The 22849-nt window shown below is 43.6% G+C and overlaps 2 protein-coding genes across 3 annotated transcripts in view; one reads left to right on the forward strand and one right to left on the reverse strand.

The window, feature by feature from the left end:
• Positions 1–20296, forward strand: part of LOC124408199 (zinc finger CCCH domain-containing protein 13) — a 102996-nt gene extending 82700 nt beyond the window's left edge. Inside the window, exons 5-14 of the mRNA XM_046884948.1 lie at positions 1713–1774; positions 10087–10158; positions 10238–10441; positions 10600–10791; positions 10872–11100; positions 14320–14511; positions 15488–15590; positions 16438–16639; positions 16796–16974; positions 17851–20296. Coding sequence (XP_046740904.1) covers positions 1713–1774; positions 10087–10158; positions 10238–10441; positions 10600–10791; positions 10872–11100; positions 14320–14511; positions 15488–15590; positions 16438–16639; positions 16796–16974; positions 17851–20119 — 3704 coding nt within the window. The 3' untranslated portion in view covers positions 20120–20296. The remainder of the gene's footprint in view (positions 1–1712; positions 1775–10086; positions 10159–10237; positions 10442–10599; positions 10792–10871; positions 11101–14319; positions 14512–15487; positions 15591–16437; positions 16640–16795; positions 16975–17850) is intronic.
• Positions 1–22849, reverse strand: part of LOC124408205 (acyl-CoA Delta-9 desaturase-like) — a 354733-nt gene that overhangs the window by 324062 nt on the left and 7822 nt on the right. The gene's annotated exons all lie outside the window — the stretch shown is intronic.

The following is a 22849-nucleotide window of genomic DNA, read 5'->3' on the forward strand; positions in this document are numbered from 1 at the left end:
TTGAGCGGTATAGGAGTTTTGCAGCTCCGCGTTTTCGAGGTGTACAACGCTTCTTTATAAGCACCTTAAGCTCACCCAGTTCTTCCTCCACTTTGGTTTCGCATTTCCATTCAATGCCTCAAGAGAACTCTTCCAAACTCGAATGTCTTCTCACGTTTCTTTTGCATTCTAGACCAGTTTCGGTTTCAAAGAAAATTTTGAAAACAATACCAACCTTATAATTTACAAGTAATGTATTCCCACCTGTATTACAATGTGCGTAGTAATAACGAAGCTCAGATTCTCACACGTTGTTCTATCGATTCCTATACTTACTGCGTGGAGAGGAAAAGCCAACCTTTTAACGAGTAAAAATTCTCGGGCCACTGACTCTGCGGCATCGGTTTATTCGGAACGGGCAGCCGCACTTGACTGCCAGCCCGTCTGAAGCGATTCCGTTTGATTCGTTAATTAAACTTGAACCCCGGGTGCTCTTCGCCTAAGAGCAATGTTTACGTTGCACGGTTTCCTCGGCGGGGTTCGTGATGCCGGATGGTGAGGATCGGAAGCTGCAGACCCGCCGAGTGTCTACAGTTCGTCAAATATTGGGACTAAGAGAATTCCTATTAATTAGGAAACGCAAGATGTGTTCTCCAGGGCGAACTTGTGTAGGACGTGAATGCGGAGTGGAAAAAAGCGCGAGTCCAACTTCAGCTTCAACTTCACTTATAATCGTGAGGCTCGCAAGAAGTCTGTAAAGTTTTTACGGAATAACTGAACGACTTGTGAAAACGTTTCGCGATATAAACACAGTTTTCGATAAACGAATTCGAGTCAAAAACTCTTCCTGCGTGTCTGTTTATACTTGTTATATATAGTTTATCGTATCATAGATCATGTCTTCAAGTTTCGCAAAACCCCGCATCTGCAGAGCGTAGAGGGTATAATGTAAGGACAGTTCTGGAGTTGAGAAGAAAGAAGGGATCTCGCAAGTCGCTTGGAAAACACTTTCGCAAATGTGTGTGCACAGCGTACAGGACTGTTTTATACTGGCCTTCCAGCTTTTATTTCTCCGACTTTTGGCTTCCCTCTAAAAGCTGGACTCGAGTCGTTGAGACTGCGGAAAGTGAGGAAATGAGTCCTTGATCGAAGACGCTAGCCTCGCGATTAGAGCATCGCGCTTTTAGCCTTTGAATTATTCAGACCGTCGAAGGGCTCGCGATATCGAAAACCAGTCGAGTCGAATCTCTATTCTCTGGTAAATGGCATTTATGTTTACTCAGGCCTCGGGATCAAAGCCTACTTCTCCCAGGAAGTTTCGGGATCTTGTGTCTCGAAAATCGTTTGTTTGTTTTCAATGTAGCCTGCAGCCTCTTCCATCTCTGCTTGTCCTGTCCCAAGCATTCATCTAAGGATTCACTTATCTCGTGGAGGAACACGAACACGACGCCACCTCGTCCAAGTATTATTTTTTTCTCCCTCTCTCTTTTTCTCTCTCCCTCGATCTCTTTCCTTCCGAAGTAAAATAACATGTCGGTTCAAATTCATTTGGAGTTCGTCACGGATGATAGAACACGATCTCGATGCAGATGGATTCGCGCTAACGGAACACTTAACACGCAGAACCCTCCTCTCAAACTTTTGAGCTCATCTGTATGTGTTTCAAGAGTAATACAAATATCTTTCGGATCAGTGAACCACTCATGACTCTGTTATTTTTGTATATGTTTCAGGATCTGCTCTGATGAGAATCGTCGAGGTTTACAAGGAGATACAAGAGCAGGAGATGAATATTGTGAGTATTTAGGTTTACTTGATGTATGTACGTATATTTATATAAAGTGAACGAAACCGCGCTGAGGGTAAAAATTACGTTGCGGAAGAAAATGAAAGGAGGGTGAACAAAAAAATATACCACAGAGAAAAGTTTACTTTTTCGAAGAAAAAGAAGAAGAAAAAAAAAAAGAAAAAGAGCCGCACTCGGTAATTTTTGGTGCCTGTCGCAAAATCCTTACTCGTAAAAAATTCTACAAGCAGCGAAAATAAATGAATAAATGAGTAGCGAGGCGAGAAAGAGGATTTGGAAAATTCATAAACATGAATTTGGCACAAGTATTATAATAAACACGGTAAGAAACGAGGAAATTACCTCGAGAGTAGAATTAGGAGCTTTTTTGAGGAGTGAGTAGTCGGAGGTAAGAGAATATAATTCTTAAGCTGTGCAAAATGTTGCGCCAATACCTCAGTCGGTAAAAAGTAAGTGATAATAAACGAGGAGAAAATGTACACGAGTAATGGCTTATTTGAGAAATTCGATCGTCGTTGCATCGCGGTCATATGTTGTAAATTAATGAAATCGATTTCGCGCAGTAATTTGGCATCGTTCTCGAGCGAAACGCTAATTTATATACTCGACCCGTTTTATCGTTAGGCTCCAGCTCTCGACGCAACGGCCGGTGTTATTATTTTATTCAAATGAACGAGCTGCACCCCGCGTGGTTTAAATAATTTAAATAAACTTTCCTAACGCAATTAAAAGTCGCTAAATTTATGCGGAGTTACTTGGATGTTTTCCGCGAACGCGGTCTCTGTATAACACCGTTGAAAACGAGAGACGCGTTGCGAAGCGTATAAAACTGTGAGGTGCGAAAATGCGATTTGGCTAAGCTGTAAGCGGGCTCTTGGAATATTAATTAAAAATTAAATACGATCTTTCAATTATCAAACGGGCAACAACACTCGGATATTGATTATATATACATATTACGAAGCTTTCAAGAAAAATTGACTACTTGAAATGCGTTTCTTGGCGAGAAAAGTATATATAATATACTTTTTGCCAAATTTTTGTTTCCCCATTGAAAATAATCAGAACGATGAAGACGCGCGATCCCAGCAAAGCTTCAGCCTCGTGTGAAATATAAATTGAAATCCCAACTTTTACCGTGAAGAAAAATAGTGATGAAAATAAAATTCACCCTAAACCCCCTCCCCTCCCCCACGACTCGTTCTCCTCCCCTTCATCCTCCGAGAGGTATTTCAAACTTAAAGTGCTTTTCTGTACAACACACATCGAAACTTTTCCACGTTTTCTATCGGCTACTGCTACTGCAGCGAGCTTTTCAAGTTGAACTATACGTATATAACCTGCGTTGATCCTGCAGGGATAAAATAAAATAACGATCGCAGTAATTTTGCGGTCGCGTACGTATAAATTTCCGAGCTTTTTCGTCATCAGACTAATGGCAAAAGGCGAAAGCTGCTGCAGGAATATCGAAGATAGCGAGGAGATTTTCTGCAGCGTTTGCTACGACCGCGTGGCCCGCATATCCTAGCTTGCGAATTCTCGAATTGAACCGAAGATGAGAGCTGAAAGACGGAAACACGACTCGCGCGGCGGAGCCGAGCGATTTCAATTAAATCAGAAAGTCTCGTAAAAACGTCAGGACCACCCGTTAAAGGGACGCGCTGTTGTGCCTCCTCGTTTTCCCTTCTTTCGCATCTCAGACCCTTTTCCGAGTGATGCCGAATCGGGAGGAAAGGTTTTAACCCCCGCCCAACCTGCGGCCGGAAACCGACGACTTATCGCTCCTCGACTATACTCGTCGATTCCCGATATTTTCGCCAAATCATGGAACGTACGGTACTGGAATTTTTTTTTTCTCTTCTTTTTCTCTTTTCACGATGATTTTGGAATTTTCTCCTCTTTCGTTAGCTCTCTGCTTCTTCCAAGTAAGGAGTCAACTTTGCAGCGTTGCATCGAAGAAGCAAAACTGCCGACAACAAACTTCCGGGATTGGCTCTGCGTGCAGCGTCTGGCTCGATCGCTGTTTCGACGAGAACTTGTAGTAGGGTCGCCAGAACTTGGGCTAGATTTATAACTCGCCGATATATCCCAGATTCCGTCTCGCTCGAGTCGTAATATCTCCGGTTTTTGGGGGCGACGCCCCGCTCCGAACCTTCAGACATCCCCAATTGCCAAACTCCGGACGTATATACGTATTCGCTGACGGAACGTTTGTACGATATTATTTATCTCTTTGTTATTGTTTTTTTTTTTTTTTCTTCTTTTTTTTTTCTCCATTACCTATGTAGACAAGCCGCTGCGCATCGTCGATTATTATATACGCATAAACGAAAAAACCGAAAATTCTACGTCTGAGAAGTGAAAAAAAAAAAGAGAAAGGTTGAAAAAAAATTATTCTCACAACTTGGAAGTTGTTTAATTTTTATCATTGTCGAATAAGTAAAAGAAACTGCAGAAACTTTATTGTACATATATTGTAATACTTCAAATTATATCCGATGGGGGGGGGGGGGGGGGGGGGGGATGAAATTTTCAACCTGACCTGGGAAAATTCGAAATATTTTTACGACGGAAATATCCGTGGAAAATGATTTTTTCACATTCACCGGGAAAATCCAAATCGGTCTTATCTCGGGCTGCTCAGGCGAATCGGCCGGATCCACGAATATGGAGGAACGAATCCGACTCTATAAGCGTCGAAACGCACTGCATTACGTGCTTATCTTTTTATGGACCCCCTTGCATGTGTGTGCGAGGCGAGGCTACTACGATATTCCCGATATAGTTATAATCTTATTATATATACCTACGTACCTACTTATCCTACCTACTCGGGGCGAAACTGCGCCGCAGTTCAAGAGCTTCGATAATTGTGATCTACGGCCTCTCCGGCTGCTGCTCCTATCTTAACGAGATATTTCTATACCACAGATATCAGAGGGAGTCGAGTTTCGGAGCTACACGTTATGTCCTACCGGACTTTGACCCGAGTCGTTGACTCGCTATCCTGCGGAAACGTCCCCCATTCTATCCGTGATTGGCTCCCCCCTCCTTTCCTTTCGATCCCAAAATGGGGATGAAAGATCGACCCACTTCAAGCAGATACACAATCGATACAAGTTTTTTTTTTTTTGTTGTTTCTTTTTTTTTTTAATGAATTTGAGTGAGGAAAAATTTTTACACGTCGTGAAGGAAAAGTTGGATATTTTTTTTTTTAATAAAAATTTGTCACTAGATGTTCTACATCTATGTTTGAATCGATAAAAAGGTGAGGAAAAGAGAATGGAAGAAAGGTAGCGGTGATTGGGTGAAAAAGTAAGTAATTGACAAGTAATCCGGCCTTTCCTTCCGGCGTGAGAAAGACATTGGAACGGTGGTGTCGTCCTGAACCCGGATCAAAAATTAGGGTGGAAAAAATTTTTTTGTATAACTGTTCTGTGTAGATTAACAAAAAAAATTTCTGAGAGTTTCTGTAGAGGTGAATAAATTTTGATTCTATAGATCGAATAATAACAAAAACCTTTGTTTATTGCTCATAAAGTTTGTTTTTGTCCTTTTTACATTGATAATTAAGTCTTGAAGTTTTTGGTTCATAGCTAATACGGGTGCATATTCGGAAGAAAAAGGAAAACGTTTTCATTAAGATGTGATGGACTTTGTCGTTGTTAACGTTATCAGGGGCAGTACAACAAAAGCGTAATGGGAGATTAAATTTGGGGTTTGATATACGAGAAAGTCCATATGAAAGTAGAAGAAGTACGATAAATATTAATTTTTAAACTTTGTTTATCAATTCTTGAACATCTGTAGTTTGTTATCAATTATTATTTTCGAATGAAAGTGATTGAAATGCAGGATTGAAGTTTGTTTAATTTTTATTCACAACAAATGTTTGAGAGAATAGATCAATTTTTTTAATATCCGAAATATCGTTCTGGTTTCTACAAAAACAAACTTTGTCGAGTAAAACTGTGATTTGATTTATAATTTTTGTGTAAGAAATCAAAATTTGACGTCTAGAACCCAGACTCAAAATTCACGTCGACCGGTGTAATCTAACGGTTGAATGATTTTCTGCAAAATTATGCGCAAGCGCGGACTGCACATCTGAGAAACGGGTGCCGCATGCCGACCGGAGAGAGAGAGAGAGAGAATATAAAAAGAAAATAAGTTATTATTATGTACTTAGGCAGGAAATAGGGTCGTAAATTTCATCCCGCCACCCCGCGTCTCACCGGATATACTCGGATGCTGTTGCCGGTGGGAGGAGGAAAAGAAACACGCTGCCAGACGGCGTTAAAGTACGAGTTTTTGTCTCGTCTTGTAATAATTGTGAGTGGATGCCTCCGCGTTTTCAAACCTCGATCCTCCTTTCCCCGATTTTCCAGAATTAAACTTTGAGAGGATTGAAGATCGGACGGTTTTCGTATTCTTTAATATATTTTTTTTTAATCTTATTTTTTTTTTCAAACTGGAGAATAAAAGGTGGCGAAAAACCTCGCAGCATTCGACGAGTCAGCTTCTCGGGGCGAATAAGTATTCTGCTATTTCGAGGGGATGGAGAACGAGGAGGAGAAAAAAAAAACGACGTCAAAATATTGCGCAACGTGGACGTTAAGATTGTCCCTGGCTATTACCGGACCATAAAGGACAACGATACGGGGCTCCTGTCAGCACCCTCGTATTCGCCGAGGGACGACAACAGCCTGCATTAGATTACACGTGAAAACAGGATCGGCAAGGCGAAGCTCAGGGAGTTTTTTGCTTGTCCTCGAATTAACACGACATGCCTGAATTCGAGTTGAAAATTTCTGTCTCTTCTTCTTGTTCGGAATATATTTGAGATTTTTGTATCTCGATACTTTTAATACTGTTTTTTCTGATGTAAGGAAAACGTGAAACTATGTTTGAGACGCGTTTTTGAGTGAAAAGAAACTCGAGAATGGATCGACGAGAGAAGATATAGTAGCATGGAAATATTTAAAATCTCGATGCATTTTCTTTAATCGAGGAAAGACTGTTCTTTACAAATGTTTTACATAAATTACAAATTTTTGGGGTCGCTGATATATACGAACCTGAAATCAGATTTTGAAAATTCACTACGGCAAATCCGATCAGCGACCTTAAAAATCCCTGCGTTGAGTTTTTTGACCTCCTTCGATCAAATTTGAAATTTTCGTCCAGTATATTGGATCCAGCATCTTGAATTTTAAAAATCTGATATCAGATTCGTAATCAGCGAACCGAAAAACCACGGGATACTATCTTTTATAAAATTCGATTCCACACAATAATGGGTGACTCTATTTGGACTTTCTCAAACTGCGGATCCTTTTATCCTTAAACCATTCGCCGGAATGAATCGGAGCGTGGAGAATCCTGGCGCATGTACCGGACATCGCGGCAAGAGTATGAAACCTCCTTGAATCAAGCGACGAGGCGGAGACGGAAGGGGATCCATAAATTTATGATAAATCCATATTTTCGCTGCGTAAGCTCGGCCGCAACCCGGGTTCAGCCGGCATAGCGTGGCTTTATGGCTATACATCGAGTGGGTAGCCTAGCCGGTATTTCAGCATCGTTAAAGCGCTGGAAGGAAGCCAATCACGGAGCTTTTTAAGAGAGGAGGCTCCATTGGGAGTAGATGAGAGCGGTGAGCGAGAGAGAGAGGGGGAGGGAGGGAGGGAGGGAAGGAGAAACGTAGAAACGGAGACAGCGAATCGGGTAATCCAATTAAAAGGCGGAATTAGCCAATGTAGAGGGTAGCCGGCTTACCTTCCTCTTCATACCTTCGGAACGCACTCTGTGCAAGCTTTTTCTACACCGTTACTCTTTCGACTAATTTCTGCCAGCCTTGCAACTCATTATAGGTACGATACCCCAACTCCGGTCGTTCACTCTACGTCTCAATTTTTTTCTTTTTCCTTTATTGAGCAGAGTGTTAAAAGCATCTGCGGTAATAATTGGGCTTTGTATATACATGATGTAATTACACCGGTATTTAGGTATGTTAAATTACAGATGAGGTCGTTTCATGGGGTTACATTGTAAACTTACGTTGAACCGAAAGTTGGTGGATACGTTTTTACTGAAAAATTTTAATTCGATTAAAACTTTGAGGTAATTATTTCGAGATCGCTTTATCGAAACGAGCAATTAACTTTACATATATGTATATATGTATATATATATAAGAGCTGATGAGGTGAAGTGCGTACTTATTTGTATAATATGAAGCTGCTTGCGTCGACGTGATATGCCATCCCGAGGATAGGATGTTGTAGGGGTTCATTGATAAGAGCATGAACGGAGGAAGCGGAATGTACAGAATGGAGTGGTTTAAGTCGGTGGCTTTGCAGTAGGGAGCTTGTCGTAACCGAACGGTGCTAATTATCGTCGGTTGTGATGAGTCATTAACCGACCTTTGCTGCGAGGACTCTGTATGGCACAAAGCTTATAGCTATTATCTTCCAAAGAACCAGAAATTCGGCGTAAAACCCGTGTCTCCTCGGATAGTGAATTTGCGGAAGACTCAAAGAGGGATGAAACATCAATAAAAGCGACGACGAACATTAAACAAAAACAAGAACAAAAAGAAATTGCGCCGCCCGCGCCATCGCATCAAACAAACGAATCGGAAACGACAAAAAAATTTACCCACGGATATCCCAGTCGATATTTTAATCCGAAAAAAACACACACACACATGCATACGAATAAAACGCAAAAACAAGCAAAGCGGCACGGAATTCCATACATATATACATGATGTAGAAGTAAAAGCAAAAATCATGACAAATGTGGGAAAAGGGAATATACGTATAGATCTATTCGTATGAATCCCACGACTCTCGATCACCAGGTTCGTCGGTAGAATAGCTAGGGGGAAATATTACCGATGGGAACAGAATTTATCACCTCTTGTTTTCTCCTCGTGCAGTTTTTCCTTTTTCTCTATATATATATCTCTCTCTCTCTCACTCTTTTTTGAGTTGTTTATTCTTTCAGTTTTTATCCGTCGAGTTTAAATTTCTTTTTTCTTCTAACCGCATCGCGATTTTCGATCCATACGATAACCGATCGACAAGAGTAGTCCATATAGTCGTGTACATACATAGTTGCAGCGGTCTCTGCGGGGGTTTTGTTTTTCCTTTTACTTTTTTTTTTTTTCGTCCACAGACGTGTAATAATTTACGCGTACGCTCTGCACTCGACAACGATATGAACTACGTAGTTAATTAATGTTTATTATTGATGGAACAAAAAAATGGTGATAAAAAGAGAGCGAGAGAGAGAGAGAGAGAGGGGGGTGGGACAATGACCATAACGGATCACACGATATGCGGCGTATAACGCTACCTCATTTTTTCCTCCATTTTCATCACACCGATCCAACGACACGTCGGCGTGCCGAACGTGTGATTGAAAATTATTGCAGCTCGACGCGACGCGACGCGTGACGTCCCGATGCTACGCTTCCCATGCAATATTATGATAACAGAGAAAATAAATAAATGACAAAAAAAGTTTTCAAATAAATCCTGAAGCCGTTGTGCTGCACGCCGTGAAATCTACATGCGGTCTTAACACACAAGCTCCACGGACGACTCGAGCTGTGGTAATACTACTTGGAAAGTTGAGCTGCGCCGCGTCAGACTCGGGCTGATACTACTTAGAACTGCAACGCTTCGCGCGCTCGATTTAACCCGCAATTCGTTCCTCCTTCCACTACAGTCGGCTATCCTTCTCTTTCTTTGCGACTTGGTCCAATTCCCTTTTACCGCCACTGCTTGCGCGGGGATATGTGCTCAACGGATTTATTCCGCGGGTGTAATCCTTCGGTCGATACTTTGTTCCAGGCTGTTCGTCGACTATTCGCTATCAGCTGCTTTGACGCGATCTCCGTTCAACGAAACTCGAAATAATTTCGGACCGACGTGGAGAGAATTTGTGAGACCCTGAAGCTTCGCCTGCGTTCACGTGATTGTGGTGTTATCTGAATGTCATAGGGATATCTATTTTCGTCAAAGTTTTCAGCGTTTCCAGTTGCTACTGCACGCGTCGATTGGACAAAGGGAATGTCCTGCGGCTTTACAGTCTCGTCCTTTGATCTTGCCATGTAGTTAGCATCAATTAAACGAGTGCACGTATTGCGGAGACGCTAGGAATTTGCACGTATTATATTACGCATTTGCATAATTATTATCGCGAAGAGGCGGTGAAAAGTTAATTTCACTTTGATTTATTCGATTGAAACAGAAGTTACGACTAAAATTCAATTTTCAATTATGTTACAGCTGAAGGCGTTCTACGTCGATTTACTCGTTCCGCTTGAGACAAATTTGGAAAAGGACACTAAAGTGGTTCAGGTACGTGTTGATATTTGAGCGAAAAATCTTCCGCCAATTAATCGATGAAGGCTAATAAATGTTAACGTTGGATTTTCAGAGCGAGCAGAAGAGATTTCTACAGCAGCACAAGACGCGATCGGAGACTTACAGCAAGGCTGCGGCTACCATAAAAAAACAGCGAAAGAAATCCAGAGGAGCGAGTAAGAGCGGACTGGCGATGGACAAGGAACTTAAGAACATGCAGATACTCGAGGAGGAAAAATCTAAGCTCGACGCTTTCTGCGAACAGAGTTTGAAGAACGTAAGTATGAATGGAAACGGAACGTTTATCTAGACACGTTATTTACTCTCGGAGACGATTTTAATACCTTTCGAGCCAATTCCTGTAATTTCTTACCCCATTCGGTAAGCTCAACTTAAACTCACCTAATAAATGTCTTATCCTCTTGCTACTAACAGGCGATGACTCAGGAGCGGAGGAGATACGGTTTCGTTTTGGAACGGCAATGCTCGTTGGCAAAGCATTACGCCAGTTTTCACGAGGTGGCCCTCGCGGCTCTTCATCCCTCGGTTGACGAGTGGCGCGAGGTTGCCGGGACTCGGGAGTACCTGCCGCAATCCGTCGAGGACATGTTCGCCTCTCGACTCAGGGTGAGTTTTTGGGGAGAATTTGAAGCCCTGGTCGAAGCCCACAGTCGCCTCTCATTTTCTTGTTTCTTATTCTTCTACAGCAAGTCTCGTTCTGGCCCGAAGACGAGGAAAACGGCGGCTCGGAACTCACGCTTAGCTCCCAGTTACGCAAGACTCGAAGCATGGACAGTTCTTGTCTCGAATTGAGACTCGGACCGCCACCCGGAAATAACACGACTCAAAACCACGGGGCTCCTCTTCATCACATCGCTTTGTCACGAGCGCGATCCGAAGCCAATCTTCACGCCTCGAGCCTCTCTCTGGGTCCAGGTGAATGAGAATTATTTGAATAATTTGCAATCGATCAAATCACCAACTTGCTAAAAAATCTTTAACAGCACTCGCTAATATTTATATATATGTGCTGGATTGCCCCAAATGTTCTTGCAAAAATCTTTTTTTTTGGAGCTTTTTGGCTCTGTGAGTAAATATTTCCAAACAGTATCTTCTCATTGCCTCAGAATACCATATACTTATAATATAAATATGTGTAACTTTTTTCTATCTCGCGAAACCTTGCTTCTTTTTCATTCTCTTTCGATATCTGTTTAGTCACTCACACCTCTGAATCGAAGCGTGTAATTTTACTCGTTGAACCGTACGCCAGTCTGCCAGAGTTATTTGCTGTGAACGAGTAGTGAATTCTACGCAATATGGACGCGTGCATGTAAATCGGTGTATGTATAGACGTGGGTGTGCTCCCTTTCTATTGGTAATATTTGTCGCAAATACGAAAAGGGACAAATGTTTGCATTCCCGTCGATTTCGCGCTACGCGAGTATCGAGGATTTTCAGCCTGTTTACCGTTAGTTTCCCCTCCTTTGTCTATACAGACTAAATCGTTCGAGACACACGCGCGCCGAATTATCGGATACATTTTGCCAATTCCTGAACGTGCAATTCCACGTCCCTGTCCCTTTCAATTAACCGTCTCCAACTAAGCGTCTCTGATAATTACGCGTGCTTACTAATTGTACTAAAAAAAAGAAGCAAACAAAGAAAACTGTTTTCCAAAAATGAGACAGAAATAAGCTGCAAGTTTATGAAAAGATAAGAAATATTATTTAACTGCGAGTAAATTTTACACCCGATTCTCGTCTACCGAAATACGGAATTTTCTCATCTTTGCAACGCTGAATGCTCGAAATTAAATTCCCACAGGTAGGTGGAAGCAGGCGCGTCTAAACAAATTGAATAAATTAACCGAGCGGAATGCGTTGCTTACCGTACCGCAAGTTATGAAAGTCCGAAGGACGACGTGTAACCATTGTTACCTACTTTCCGCATACGGAATTGCTTGTGTAGCAGATCCACACTCGTAGGTTCGTACCTACAGCGCAGATTAGTATCCACGCGACGCATTCCTTTCCAGTCGAATCCCCGCTTCGGCCTCTTTAACGTATTTCATCATTGAATTCCAGCATAACTGAATAGTGAGCTTGTCATTCTTTGACGGTAAACTCACGGGTGTAACGAATAGCTCTGCGTAAATCATGTGTGAAAAAAATTCAGATAATCCAAAGAAGAGAGAAATTTCATAAAGTTTGATACGATTTTAATAGTGCATTATGAAACAAGGGAATAATTAAGTTTTATTCCTGTGTTATGTATGGGACTATATTTTTAACTCAACTTTAGTCACAATTATCGACTTGAACGTGGTTTAAAGTTAGTTAAAAAACTAGGATATTATTCAAAGTGTATAATAATACAAAAAGATTTAGTTTAAAATTTACAAGGAGGAAAGGAAACCAGAAAAACTGAAAAACTAACTTTCGGGATAAAGACGGGAAAAAAGTAAAGAAGGAATAATAAGAAAACGTTGATATTACGGTTGAATAGGAAATAAATATGGTATCATGATATTATGAAAGAATTTCAGAGATTTCAGATAATTTAAAAGAATCTCAGGTCGCTTAACGTTCGGTTTGAGTATCACGAAAAGAAGAGAAGTGAATATTCACATGAGAAAGTATACATCATTTTTAAAATAGGGAGTTCGAACACAGATCGAGAATCAAGTGGGAGGAAGAAAGAGCGAGGTTTCCTCACGGATTACAAAGAAGAAGAAAAGACGTGAGGAGAAGTACGTGAGTTTCGACGCAGGACCACCCAGGACACAGAAATACCGTAGGGATGACTTTTCCGAGAAGGGGGTTGAAAAATAAGGAGACAGGTTTTCCCACCCCGCGCGTAACACGACCCTGCGAAGCCACCTCCGGAGGAAATATCGCAGGGCGGTAAATAACTAATGCGTAACACGTGACCGTCTGCTCGAGTTGATAAATCGTTCGATTTTGAAAACGCCGCTCGCTCCAGGCAGCCGAGCTCTTTTTAATACCCAACAAACATGCCGTTCAACCTTCGATTGCCCGCCTCTTCCTGTCTCTCCAGCGATAAACCGACCCGCTAAATTCGCCAATTTTATCGCCTCGCGGGTACCGCGATGAATAATTTCCACACAGCCGATTATCTCATTCTCCACGGATTTCGTTCTGTAACGTATGTGCGGAAAGGTACAAAGCTAAACGCTGTAAAAAAAAATAATATATAAAAACAATCCGGTGCGGAAAAAAATTCCAAGAGTAGTTACAGGAAACGATTTGTCATTCGAGATGCGAGAAACGGCGACGTGTGTCTCAGACGAAGGAGTGCTAGAAGAAGGAAGGCAAAACGTGATACACATAAGTCAGACGCGTGGCAGGAAAGCTGATAAGCTTTATCGAGATCCGGAGTGAACTTTTCGCCGGTTGTTGCAAGCTCGAGAACAACGAGACGCGTGTGCACGCCGCTGTAAATCGAGTCTGGTAAATCCCCGGGGGCGTTTCGAGTGCGCAGTCACTGTGCTCTGCACCGCATGTGAAACCCGGTACTTGGAGATCGTCCCTTGGGTCGACGTGCAGACGACGCGACTGTCCTCAACTGCGGGCCACGTCCTCGACGAAGAGGAAGAGTTTCCGAGTTCCTCGTCGCTCTGGGACTCCAGCCCCCTCCCTTCCTCCCGCAATTTACGTCGCGCAGGATGCAGAACTTCCGCATACGGTGTTTGCGGAAAAATTGGACGGATTCGAGAGGCGGCATGTTAAGGGAGGAAAATATTTAAGTCTGCGGAGTAAAGCGATTTATTTTTTGATGAATTTTTAACCGCTTAATTCCTCGGACGATTGTATATATCTACCTACGTACATCGGATAACGCAGTTGTTTCGACAGCAGCTTGGGAAGGATTATAGAATACAATACAGTGTGTAAACAGGACGAATCAATTTACAGGCTTCGCTTGTATTGCATTTCGTAATCCAGGTTCGACGATTGTACCTACTCGGGATTGAATAGCAAGATCGGGATAATGAATTCATTGTCTAATATTCTATTGATAAAATTATATCATGATTTAAATCAGGGAGTTGAGTCTTCGTATTTGTAGAAAAGTAAAATAAAAAAAAAAAAAAAAACTGTAACGTAACAAAGAAAATTTCTCGACTTTCAGAGGCCCCCGAAACACCGCCGAGGCCAAGATCAATGGCCCCCGCATCTCGTAGCAGCGGAATGGGGGGCGTTGGTGGAGTTGGAACGGGGGGTGGTTGGGGTGACGCGCCTTTGGCGAGGGCGCTTTTCGCCTACCTTAGTTCGGGGGAGAACCAGCTGAGCTTCTTGGAGGGAGACTTGATCGCGCTGATGGGTGAGTAGCCGGGTGAAAAGAGAAGGAAAAAGAAACAATAATCGAAAAACTTGGATTTCTTTTTCCACACTCTACGATAAGAGGCCCGATTTTTATTATCGGCAGCCGGTCGGGCGGCAAAGTCAATTATTTACGTTCGGATCGGTGAACAGCCTGCATGCAGTTCGGAGTATCGATATATTTCCGGCATTCAAATACCGTTTCGAAATTGCACGATGCATACGATGCACCCTGAATTCGCTGGCCATTAGGCGAAGTGCCTTCACGCTCGTTGCACCGGCGCGAATTGCAGGACTGAATAGCGAGCCAGCTAATATAAATGCTAGAATGCGTATCGATGAATTTGTGTTGTATATTTGCGGAGTCTCGCAAAATTCCGAGTCAAGTTTGATGAGAATTTGTTCTCACAAACGGGGAAGACGTTGGCAAAATTTCGTGTCGATATTCTGGGGTGTAAAAAAGCACCGTCTCGTGCCTCTGTGGACTGCGTCATATTTCACTCATATTTTCGGATTTTAAATTGCAATGCTAGGGAATTTTCTGGGCAGTCTAGAAGCTGCCAGGCTGAGGGTGGAAAAGCAGGTGCGATTTAAGTGTCTTGAAAGTGCAGCGCGTTGAGACGGGTGCGAAGAGTAGTGGAGTAAATTTTTAACGCCCCTTAAACGCCTCTTCACTTTCCTTATACGAGTCGCGAGGTGCTGGCAGACGTTAGAAATCCCGTTACAGGTCTCACAGCCGTGTGAAACAGCAGGGTGGAAAAATTTTCATCACTCGTTTGTATTCAGGATTGGAAGTTTGATCCCCGGAATTTAACACTTGACACTTGCAATCGATGGACAATTGCTCCTGGTACCATTTGTACAATTTCTTTTCATTACTTCGTAAGATACTTTCTTCTGGATTGAAGCTTAGACTCCAAGTCAAATATTTGAACAAATCGTGTTTTTCAACCTTGCCTTGTTTCTCATTCGCACAGGTGACAGACAGAAGGGATGGCAATTTGGGGAGAACCTGCGCACTCAAAGCTCAGGATGGTTCCCTCTCGCCTACACCGAGATCATCATCGACGAAACTCTTGGGTGAGTGAGTTGAACTGAACCGAGTTCTTCCATTTTGCATGAATTCCCGTTCCTTGACTCCATCGATCCGAAATTTCCTTTCAAACGGCTCTGAAACGAATCCTTAGAGATCCCTTCAACGCAGTTTCTTTGGCGAAATAACTAGATAAACAAACCTGTTGAAACTTTCTCATTATTTTTTTCTTTTCTTGTTACGTCACCATCTCAAGTTGGAACGACGGGCCAACCGAGTCATTTTGCTGAAAAAAATGGTAACTCATGTTAATAATTCTCTACGTAGCACCTGTAATCATCTGCAATTCTCCACGATGATTATATTCAGCAGGTCTCATTTCGCACCACAATATACATTTTTTTTTCTTTTTTCATCTTTTCTCTTCATCAGCCATATATTAAATATCCATTTAGTTAAAGCTAAAGAGATCAGCATTGAAACGTGATTGATAACCTGACTTCCGCCAGTTTATCGACATCCAGAACATTGACGAGGTACATTTGAACCATAAAATACCCTCATGAACCACATAAATCAACCCCAAATAGTCTCGCCTGCCGACTCCTCAGCTCCTTCCCTACATCTTCACCCCCGCGAATGCCTCGCGACGAATACCGGAAGTACAGAACAGGCTTTCTTCACGCCTTGGCTGGCAAGTACCAAGGGTTGGGGGGGGGGGGGGGGGGGGGGGGACTCCGGCAATTGCATTCCTCGGCTGCTCGGCCATTCAACGCTCCTCGAGATACTTAGGGACAGACTTCGGCGTTCCCAATCTTCCCCCTCGACTTTGAGCGTCTCATTCGATCTCTCTATGGGGTCCCCTGATAACAATGGACTATCCTTCGCCCCCAGGTCGCCGTCTCGCGCTTCCAACAGCGGACGGACACCCGAGCCGAGAGTCGTACCGCCGTGCAAACCGCCGCCTTCTCGGCCCCCCGTCACTCCAGGAGTCGAGGAGGGCACCTCGAGCAACAGCAGCCACACACCCACCAACATGTCGAACAGCAACAGCTCCCAGACGATCACGACGCCGACGTCTCGACAAGGCAAATCCGTGAGTCGCGTTACCCATCTATAAATAATTTTCAAGTTCATTATCTAGCTTGCCAATGTCTTCTGGGTTCTTCTGGGGGCTTACCATGGGTAAGAACTAACAGACTATTCTCGACCTCGACCCCTGACGATGGCCATGTTTTTTGCCCTCTCGCAGATGCGGCCCTCCGGAACCCTGCCATCGACTTTGGCTGGCGGTCGCCGAGTCCAGCCTCCGGTGCCTCCGGTCCCACCACCCCAAGCCATCACCTCGTTGCACAGCAGCAACGACAGCGGATTCTCTAACGAGCCTCCGGTCCATCCGGACATCGATTACAGCGACGACGAGGCCATCAGGTGAGGGGTGGACTGTGTTTATTTATTAGCCTTTTCGCTATTTTTTCTATCCCAATACTATACCAGGCACCATTTGCCACGGGTCGCAGATATCGTCTTGGGAGCCAGATTTTTACTGGCTTTGTGGTATTCTCCTGGCTTTGGCTTTTTTGGCACACGGTTTTCGTTCGTGACTGATCACATCCTTCAAAGGATCCTGGCACGCGTGTTGTCGAGATATTTTTGTTGATTTTCTGCTTTTTTTTATTTGGACAGGAGGTTTCTTACTGCCAAATTCATCCTTTGACTGCATAATAATAATAATTCTTAGAATAAAATGTATATGTAACATATCACGTAACAACGATCCATCAATCTATCGTATGAAGGGAGCTCTGGACATGGAAATGGTGCAGCTGCAGTACATTATTGGTTACATTTAGTGCATGGTAAGGAATCGGGATACACGCACCCTATGTGGAATGGTGGTCGGTGCACGGCAAAGGGTTTACGTTGAAACTCCTCAAGGTTTTCTCCTTTTTCATAATAAAGAATGTTCAAGCCCTTTAACCCTTTCCCATTCCCTTTTGTCTTGTTTAACTTTCTTCTATCTTGTTTATGTTCTTTGTACTATACGAAACGCGATACGGAAATCGGCATTTATAGTCGGTGGCGGAGCTTTGAAAATCTGGATCTCATCGCTTGCACAGTCGCGCTTTACTTCTTTGTTTTTCACTTTCCCCCAAAACCAGCCTCGTTTGTCTACATCCCCGTCTGTTTGTTTTGTTTGTTTTCCGTCGTGCCTTATCATCTCGTCGTCGTCGTCGTCTCGAAAAAACAAAAACACGAAAATAACAAAAAACAACAACAACAACACTCACGTCAACTCGGAAACAGGCAACGACGAAAACCCCGAGCAGAGAGAATCGCGGATGCTGACAGGGTGCAGGGGACTCAACAGCACCACGCGAGGGAGGACGAAGGCACGCTGACCAAGGAGTGGCAGAACGATTCCTGGAAGACCATACCGAAGGACGAAAACAGCTGGCAACTCTACAAGAACGCGGTGGATCTCTGGGACAACGTCGATCAGGGTACGGGAGCTGGCGATAAGCCGGAAACGCGGTATCAGCAGTACGTCGAGCGGGAACGCGAGGAACCCGATGCCCCAAGGGTCGCGACGAACCCCCGAGCCTATGCAAGGAACTCGGTAGAGCGAAGCAGCAAGACGGGGGGTGGCGATGCTTACGAGCGAAACGGGGACTACTCCAGCGACTACGAAGGGCGGCCCCGGCGACCCAGGGAACGACCGAACCCCAACCAGCGGAACAAGTTCCGGGACGAACCCGCGAGTCCTCCGCGATACGCGCAGCGAAGAACGACGAAGGTCGCGACGCAGGAGCAGGAATACAAGACGGAGAAGAAAGGCGGGCCCGGGAAGTACGGAGCCAATGAGTACACTCCGAGGTACGAGAACAAGGCGAAGAAGTACTACGAGGACGACGTTACCGACGGGAACGAGCAGAGTGGAATGAGCAATGTGCACCGGGGGTATAAGCCAGTAGCACAGTGCGAAACCCCGACGGAGTACGACGAGGATGCTAAGCCGGAGACGGACTCCGACGAGGAGAGCACCGTAACGCTACCGGAAACCGGACGCAAGGTCGAGCACATTGCTCAGAAGCTTGAACAGACCGCGCAGAAGTACGCACGGGGCTTGAGTCCGGCTAAATTCGTTGATACGGGGGCTGCTACCGAGCTCAAGGAGGAGTACAAGGACTCTCAGGACGACGCCGAGGGCAGAGGTTACGACAGGGAACGCGAGAGGGAGAGGGAACGGTACTTCGAGAGGGAGAGGAACGTCGAGAAGAATCGGAGGGTGGAACGAGCTTCGAGTCGACGTTTCGACGAGAGGCCGAGACCGCCGTACGAAGAGGCGCCGGATCGGCCGAGACTTCCGGCTTACAGGGAACGACGGTATTCGGAGAAGGAAGAGATTTACGGGGAGACTACGGCTGGCAGGGGGAGACGTGAGACTTCCGGTGTAGACGGCAAGGATCGCGGGTACGAGTCTAACTTCGAGACGAAACTGGAGCGCAGCAAAGTCGCGGAGAAGTTGAACAGGGCCGATCACCGCGGGCAGAGTCCTCTTAAGTTTGACAAAAACGGGCAGAAGATCGCCGATCAGAATGACACGAACAACAACAATAGCAACAACAACAACACCTTGCAGAAAAACGAGAAACGCTTCGCCCGTCATGGGATTGCGAACTTCGAAGTAGACGCCAAGGGGCCGAAACTCGTTAAGCGGACCAAGTCCTTCTGGCGATTCCGTCGCGACTCGGACGTCCTCGAGGGCATGGCACTCTGGCAGCATCGCTCCCTCGTCGACATACCGAAGATGATTAAACGCGAGGAGGCTCTCGAACGACGGGAGGATCACGCGCGTAGGACCTCGACGCAGGATCGCGACCATTCGCCGGGGGAACGGGAACCCGAAGAAGCACATCGGGCGACCAGGGAACGGCCACGTGACCGGGAAAGGGGGGTGGAGGATCCGAAACCCGCCGAGAGAATACACAAGCCGGAAAGATCCGGGGAACAAGCTTTTGCTGAGGATTTTCCTACTCCCGCGGAAAGACCGAAGGTCAGCGAAAGGTCCGAGTATCGGATGCAGCAGCAACAACAGCAGCACCAGCAGCAGCACGAGGAGCGCGCCTATTTCGTGGGGAATATATCGAGGAAGGCGATACTGGAGAATGAGAGAAAGCGCAGCCTCGAGGCCAAGCAGAATATGGTCGTCGCTGAACTGAAGGAGACCAACGAGACGAAGAAAAGCGAACGCCGGAAGAAGGCCTACGGCGACGACGACGACGGTCTCATTCAGAATTTCTCCGACACCGAGGCTTCCGACGAAGAGTCCACCTACAGCTGCATCGTTGTCAAGGATCAGGTTGTCGCTGAGAAAACTTTACTACCAAGGACCAAACTCCGCAAGGACGGGGACAGGGATAAAGGGTGGGGACGGGAGAGGGACAGGGAAAGGGAAAGGGACAGAGATAGGGATAGGGAAAGGGAAAGGGAAAGGGAAAGGGAGGGAAACACTTGCGGGCCTTGGTACGATCTCTGGGGGGTCGATCCTTCCGTAAAGAATAAGAAACAGTAAATGCCCGCGGCGTTACGACACGGAGGGGAACGATCAGGAACATCGCTTCATTTTTATCGTTTGTTATTGTTTTTTTCAGTTCATATTACGTAACGCCTTATTTTATTTTTAACTCACCCATGCCTTCGTCCTTTTCCGTTTGTTTCTGTTTAATTTTATGTAAACCACGTGTTCTGGAAAATATCGCGAGCAGAAATCGGTATCACTTTTTTCAAGTCGATAATAGAAATTTTTCCGAAAATTCTCCCATGCTGAATATCAATGGAAATTATTATTCCTTTTCTATATTAATTTACGGAGCCCATTCGTTCGGTTTATTAAATTATTAGTTTACGGATACATAATAAAAGAAAGAGGGTTGAAAAAATGGTGCCGATTTTTGTTCACGTCATTTGATCTTCCGTCTTATTCTAAGATTCTATATTAGTGTGTGATGTGTGATTTTTCTAATTTTTCCTCGTCCGTAACCATGTTGACCTAAAAGTGCTAAAAATTTTACGCCCCGAGGTTTACCCTTCAAATTATCTGTACATCGTGATGTTTACTTTAGCGAGAACGAGAGAAGGAGAAAAAAAAGTAATAACAACGAGGGAGAGTGAAAGAGTGGAATAATTCTGTCCAGAGGGTGATGATGTAACGGAGGGTGAGCGGCGGGGTGTCGAATCGAGAAATTTGGCGTCGCTGAAGAGCTTTTTGCGCATACATGTTTTGTGTGTTGCTGTTACTTTACACCCCATCCCCTTGTTTTCGCCTTTGTTTTTCGACCAGCGCACGATAAACATTAAAGCACGATCGAGGGGCGCATCAAAAAGTCATTCAAACTTTCCTGAATTACTTTACTTGGCAGAAAATGGCCGGCCTGCTCTCTTGGCTCTCCCAAAAGCAAATAACACCCGCGTCCACACAACTGCAAAATATCGATTCTTCCGTTGCCCAATATTTTCTTTTACTTTTTCTCTTTACTATCGTAAACTTTATGACCACAGCTGTCACAAGTTTTTTCGATCTTCAAACCTCTGAAGCACCGTTCGAAATATCGATGAAAAAAATGTTGCTTTTTAGATTTATTTTGCTTCTTATTAATTTATTATCATCTTACGATTTAAGGCACAACACTTGAAAAAAAAGTACTATACAATACTCCGGTCTCGTAAATACGTATGAGGTATATGTATAGAGATTGTTATTATTACTATTATTATTATTACTGTCGTTACTATAATTATTTTTATTATTTAAACATACATTTTATTATCTAGAATATATTTTTGTTTTTTTATATATATATATGTATATATATGCATACAAGATACCGCTTTGCATCAGGTAAAAATTTACGATGACTGCAAAGTGAGAGGAAATTTGATGAAGAGAAAAACTTCGCTCCCATCATCGATCCGCGTTGCGACGAAACCAAGGCGAGCTGAAGTACAAATGGTGCTTGAAATTTCATCATTATAGCGAATGAAATTTCATTTTTAAAGGGTGCGAGGAAAGTGCGTAATGCAAGTTTATTTACCAAGATTAGGAATAGATGATTAACGTCCTGCAGGGGTAGTGCATGCTATGGTGTCGGTACACTAACCTGGGATTATTTCAGGGGGAACATATTCGCAACGGTGAAGCTCCGCAAGACGAAGACCAACGACCGATCGGCACCAGCCTTGTCATGAAACACGATATTGCTGTAGATCGAACGAAGAATAAAAATTTTATCACATTCCACGGTGTGAATTTCCGAGCATCACGTTAGTCGAAAAAGCGTGCATGTTACGAACAAAATACACTGGTCATAGGTGCAATATATATAGGGAAAAGAAATTGTTTCAAATTATATAGAAAATCATCACCTGTTATTCAAATACGATCCAGCACTCGTCTAGGAAAATAAATACGAGCTGGAGTGGCGTAGGTACGTGATTATTTTTCACTGATTACACGGAGTGACTCGTGTTTTATCGGGGCATTAGTATATAAAGTAATTCGTTGTTATCGATTGTGCAAAATAATAGCTATAATGCGAGAACGAGAATTTTAGGAAAATTAGTCTGAGGGCGAAAATAGTGAAAAAAATAAGTAAAAGGAAAACGTATCAAGCTCTCATTTTTATTCACCGGTTAGGTTACGAGAAGAGAATAATTTTTTATACACACACGTATTCGTCCGGCAGTGGTTGGAAAGCCGATATAAATGTAAAAACAAAAAAAAAATAAAATACATATATGTATATAAATTATAGAAATAGGATACACCAAAACTCACAGGAATTGAAATTTTCCAAAATTGCGGAATAATCAAATACGCAAAACTTTAGCTTGTGTACAGACGATTGACGGTAAAGAGTTAGGCTGTAGTCTTATCTAAAAATAAGATAACATTTTTTCGGATTTTGCGAAAGGTGCTCAATTCTTCACATTTTCTCACCAACTTCTCTAGAGGGGAAAGATAGGGGAGACAAAGAAAGTATAAACATTGTCCATCTTTTACGGTATAAACACTTGTTTAGACCGTGATTTTCACCCTTTCAAATTATTTTCATCTCTTTTTTTGTCTCGCACTTTCCTTTCACGTCAAATCTCAATCTGAGCTTTGAGCTTCCTACGCATTCCCGTCAATTTCTCACTATCACCCATTTCTATAATGATTATTATTATTTTCTCGTTCTCATTTCTCACCCTACGAGACTCGCTACTTGAAATTTATAAGAAAAAATAAATAAATAAATAAAAA

Source organism: Diprion similis, chromosome 7 (assembly GCF_021155765.1).
Source record: "Diprion similis isolate iyDipSimi1 chromosome 7, iyDipSimi1.1, whole genome shotgun sequence".
Taxonomy (NCBI): Eukaryota; Metazoa; Arthropoda; class Insecta; order Hymenoptera; family Diprionidae; genus Diprion; species Diprion similis.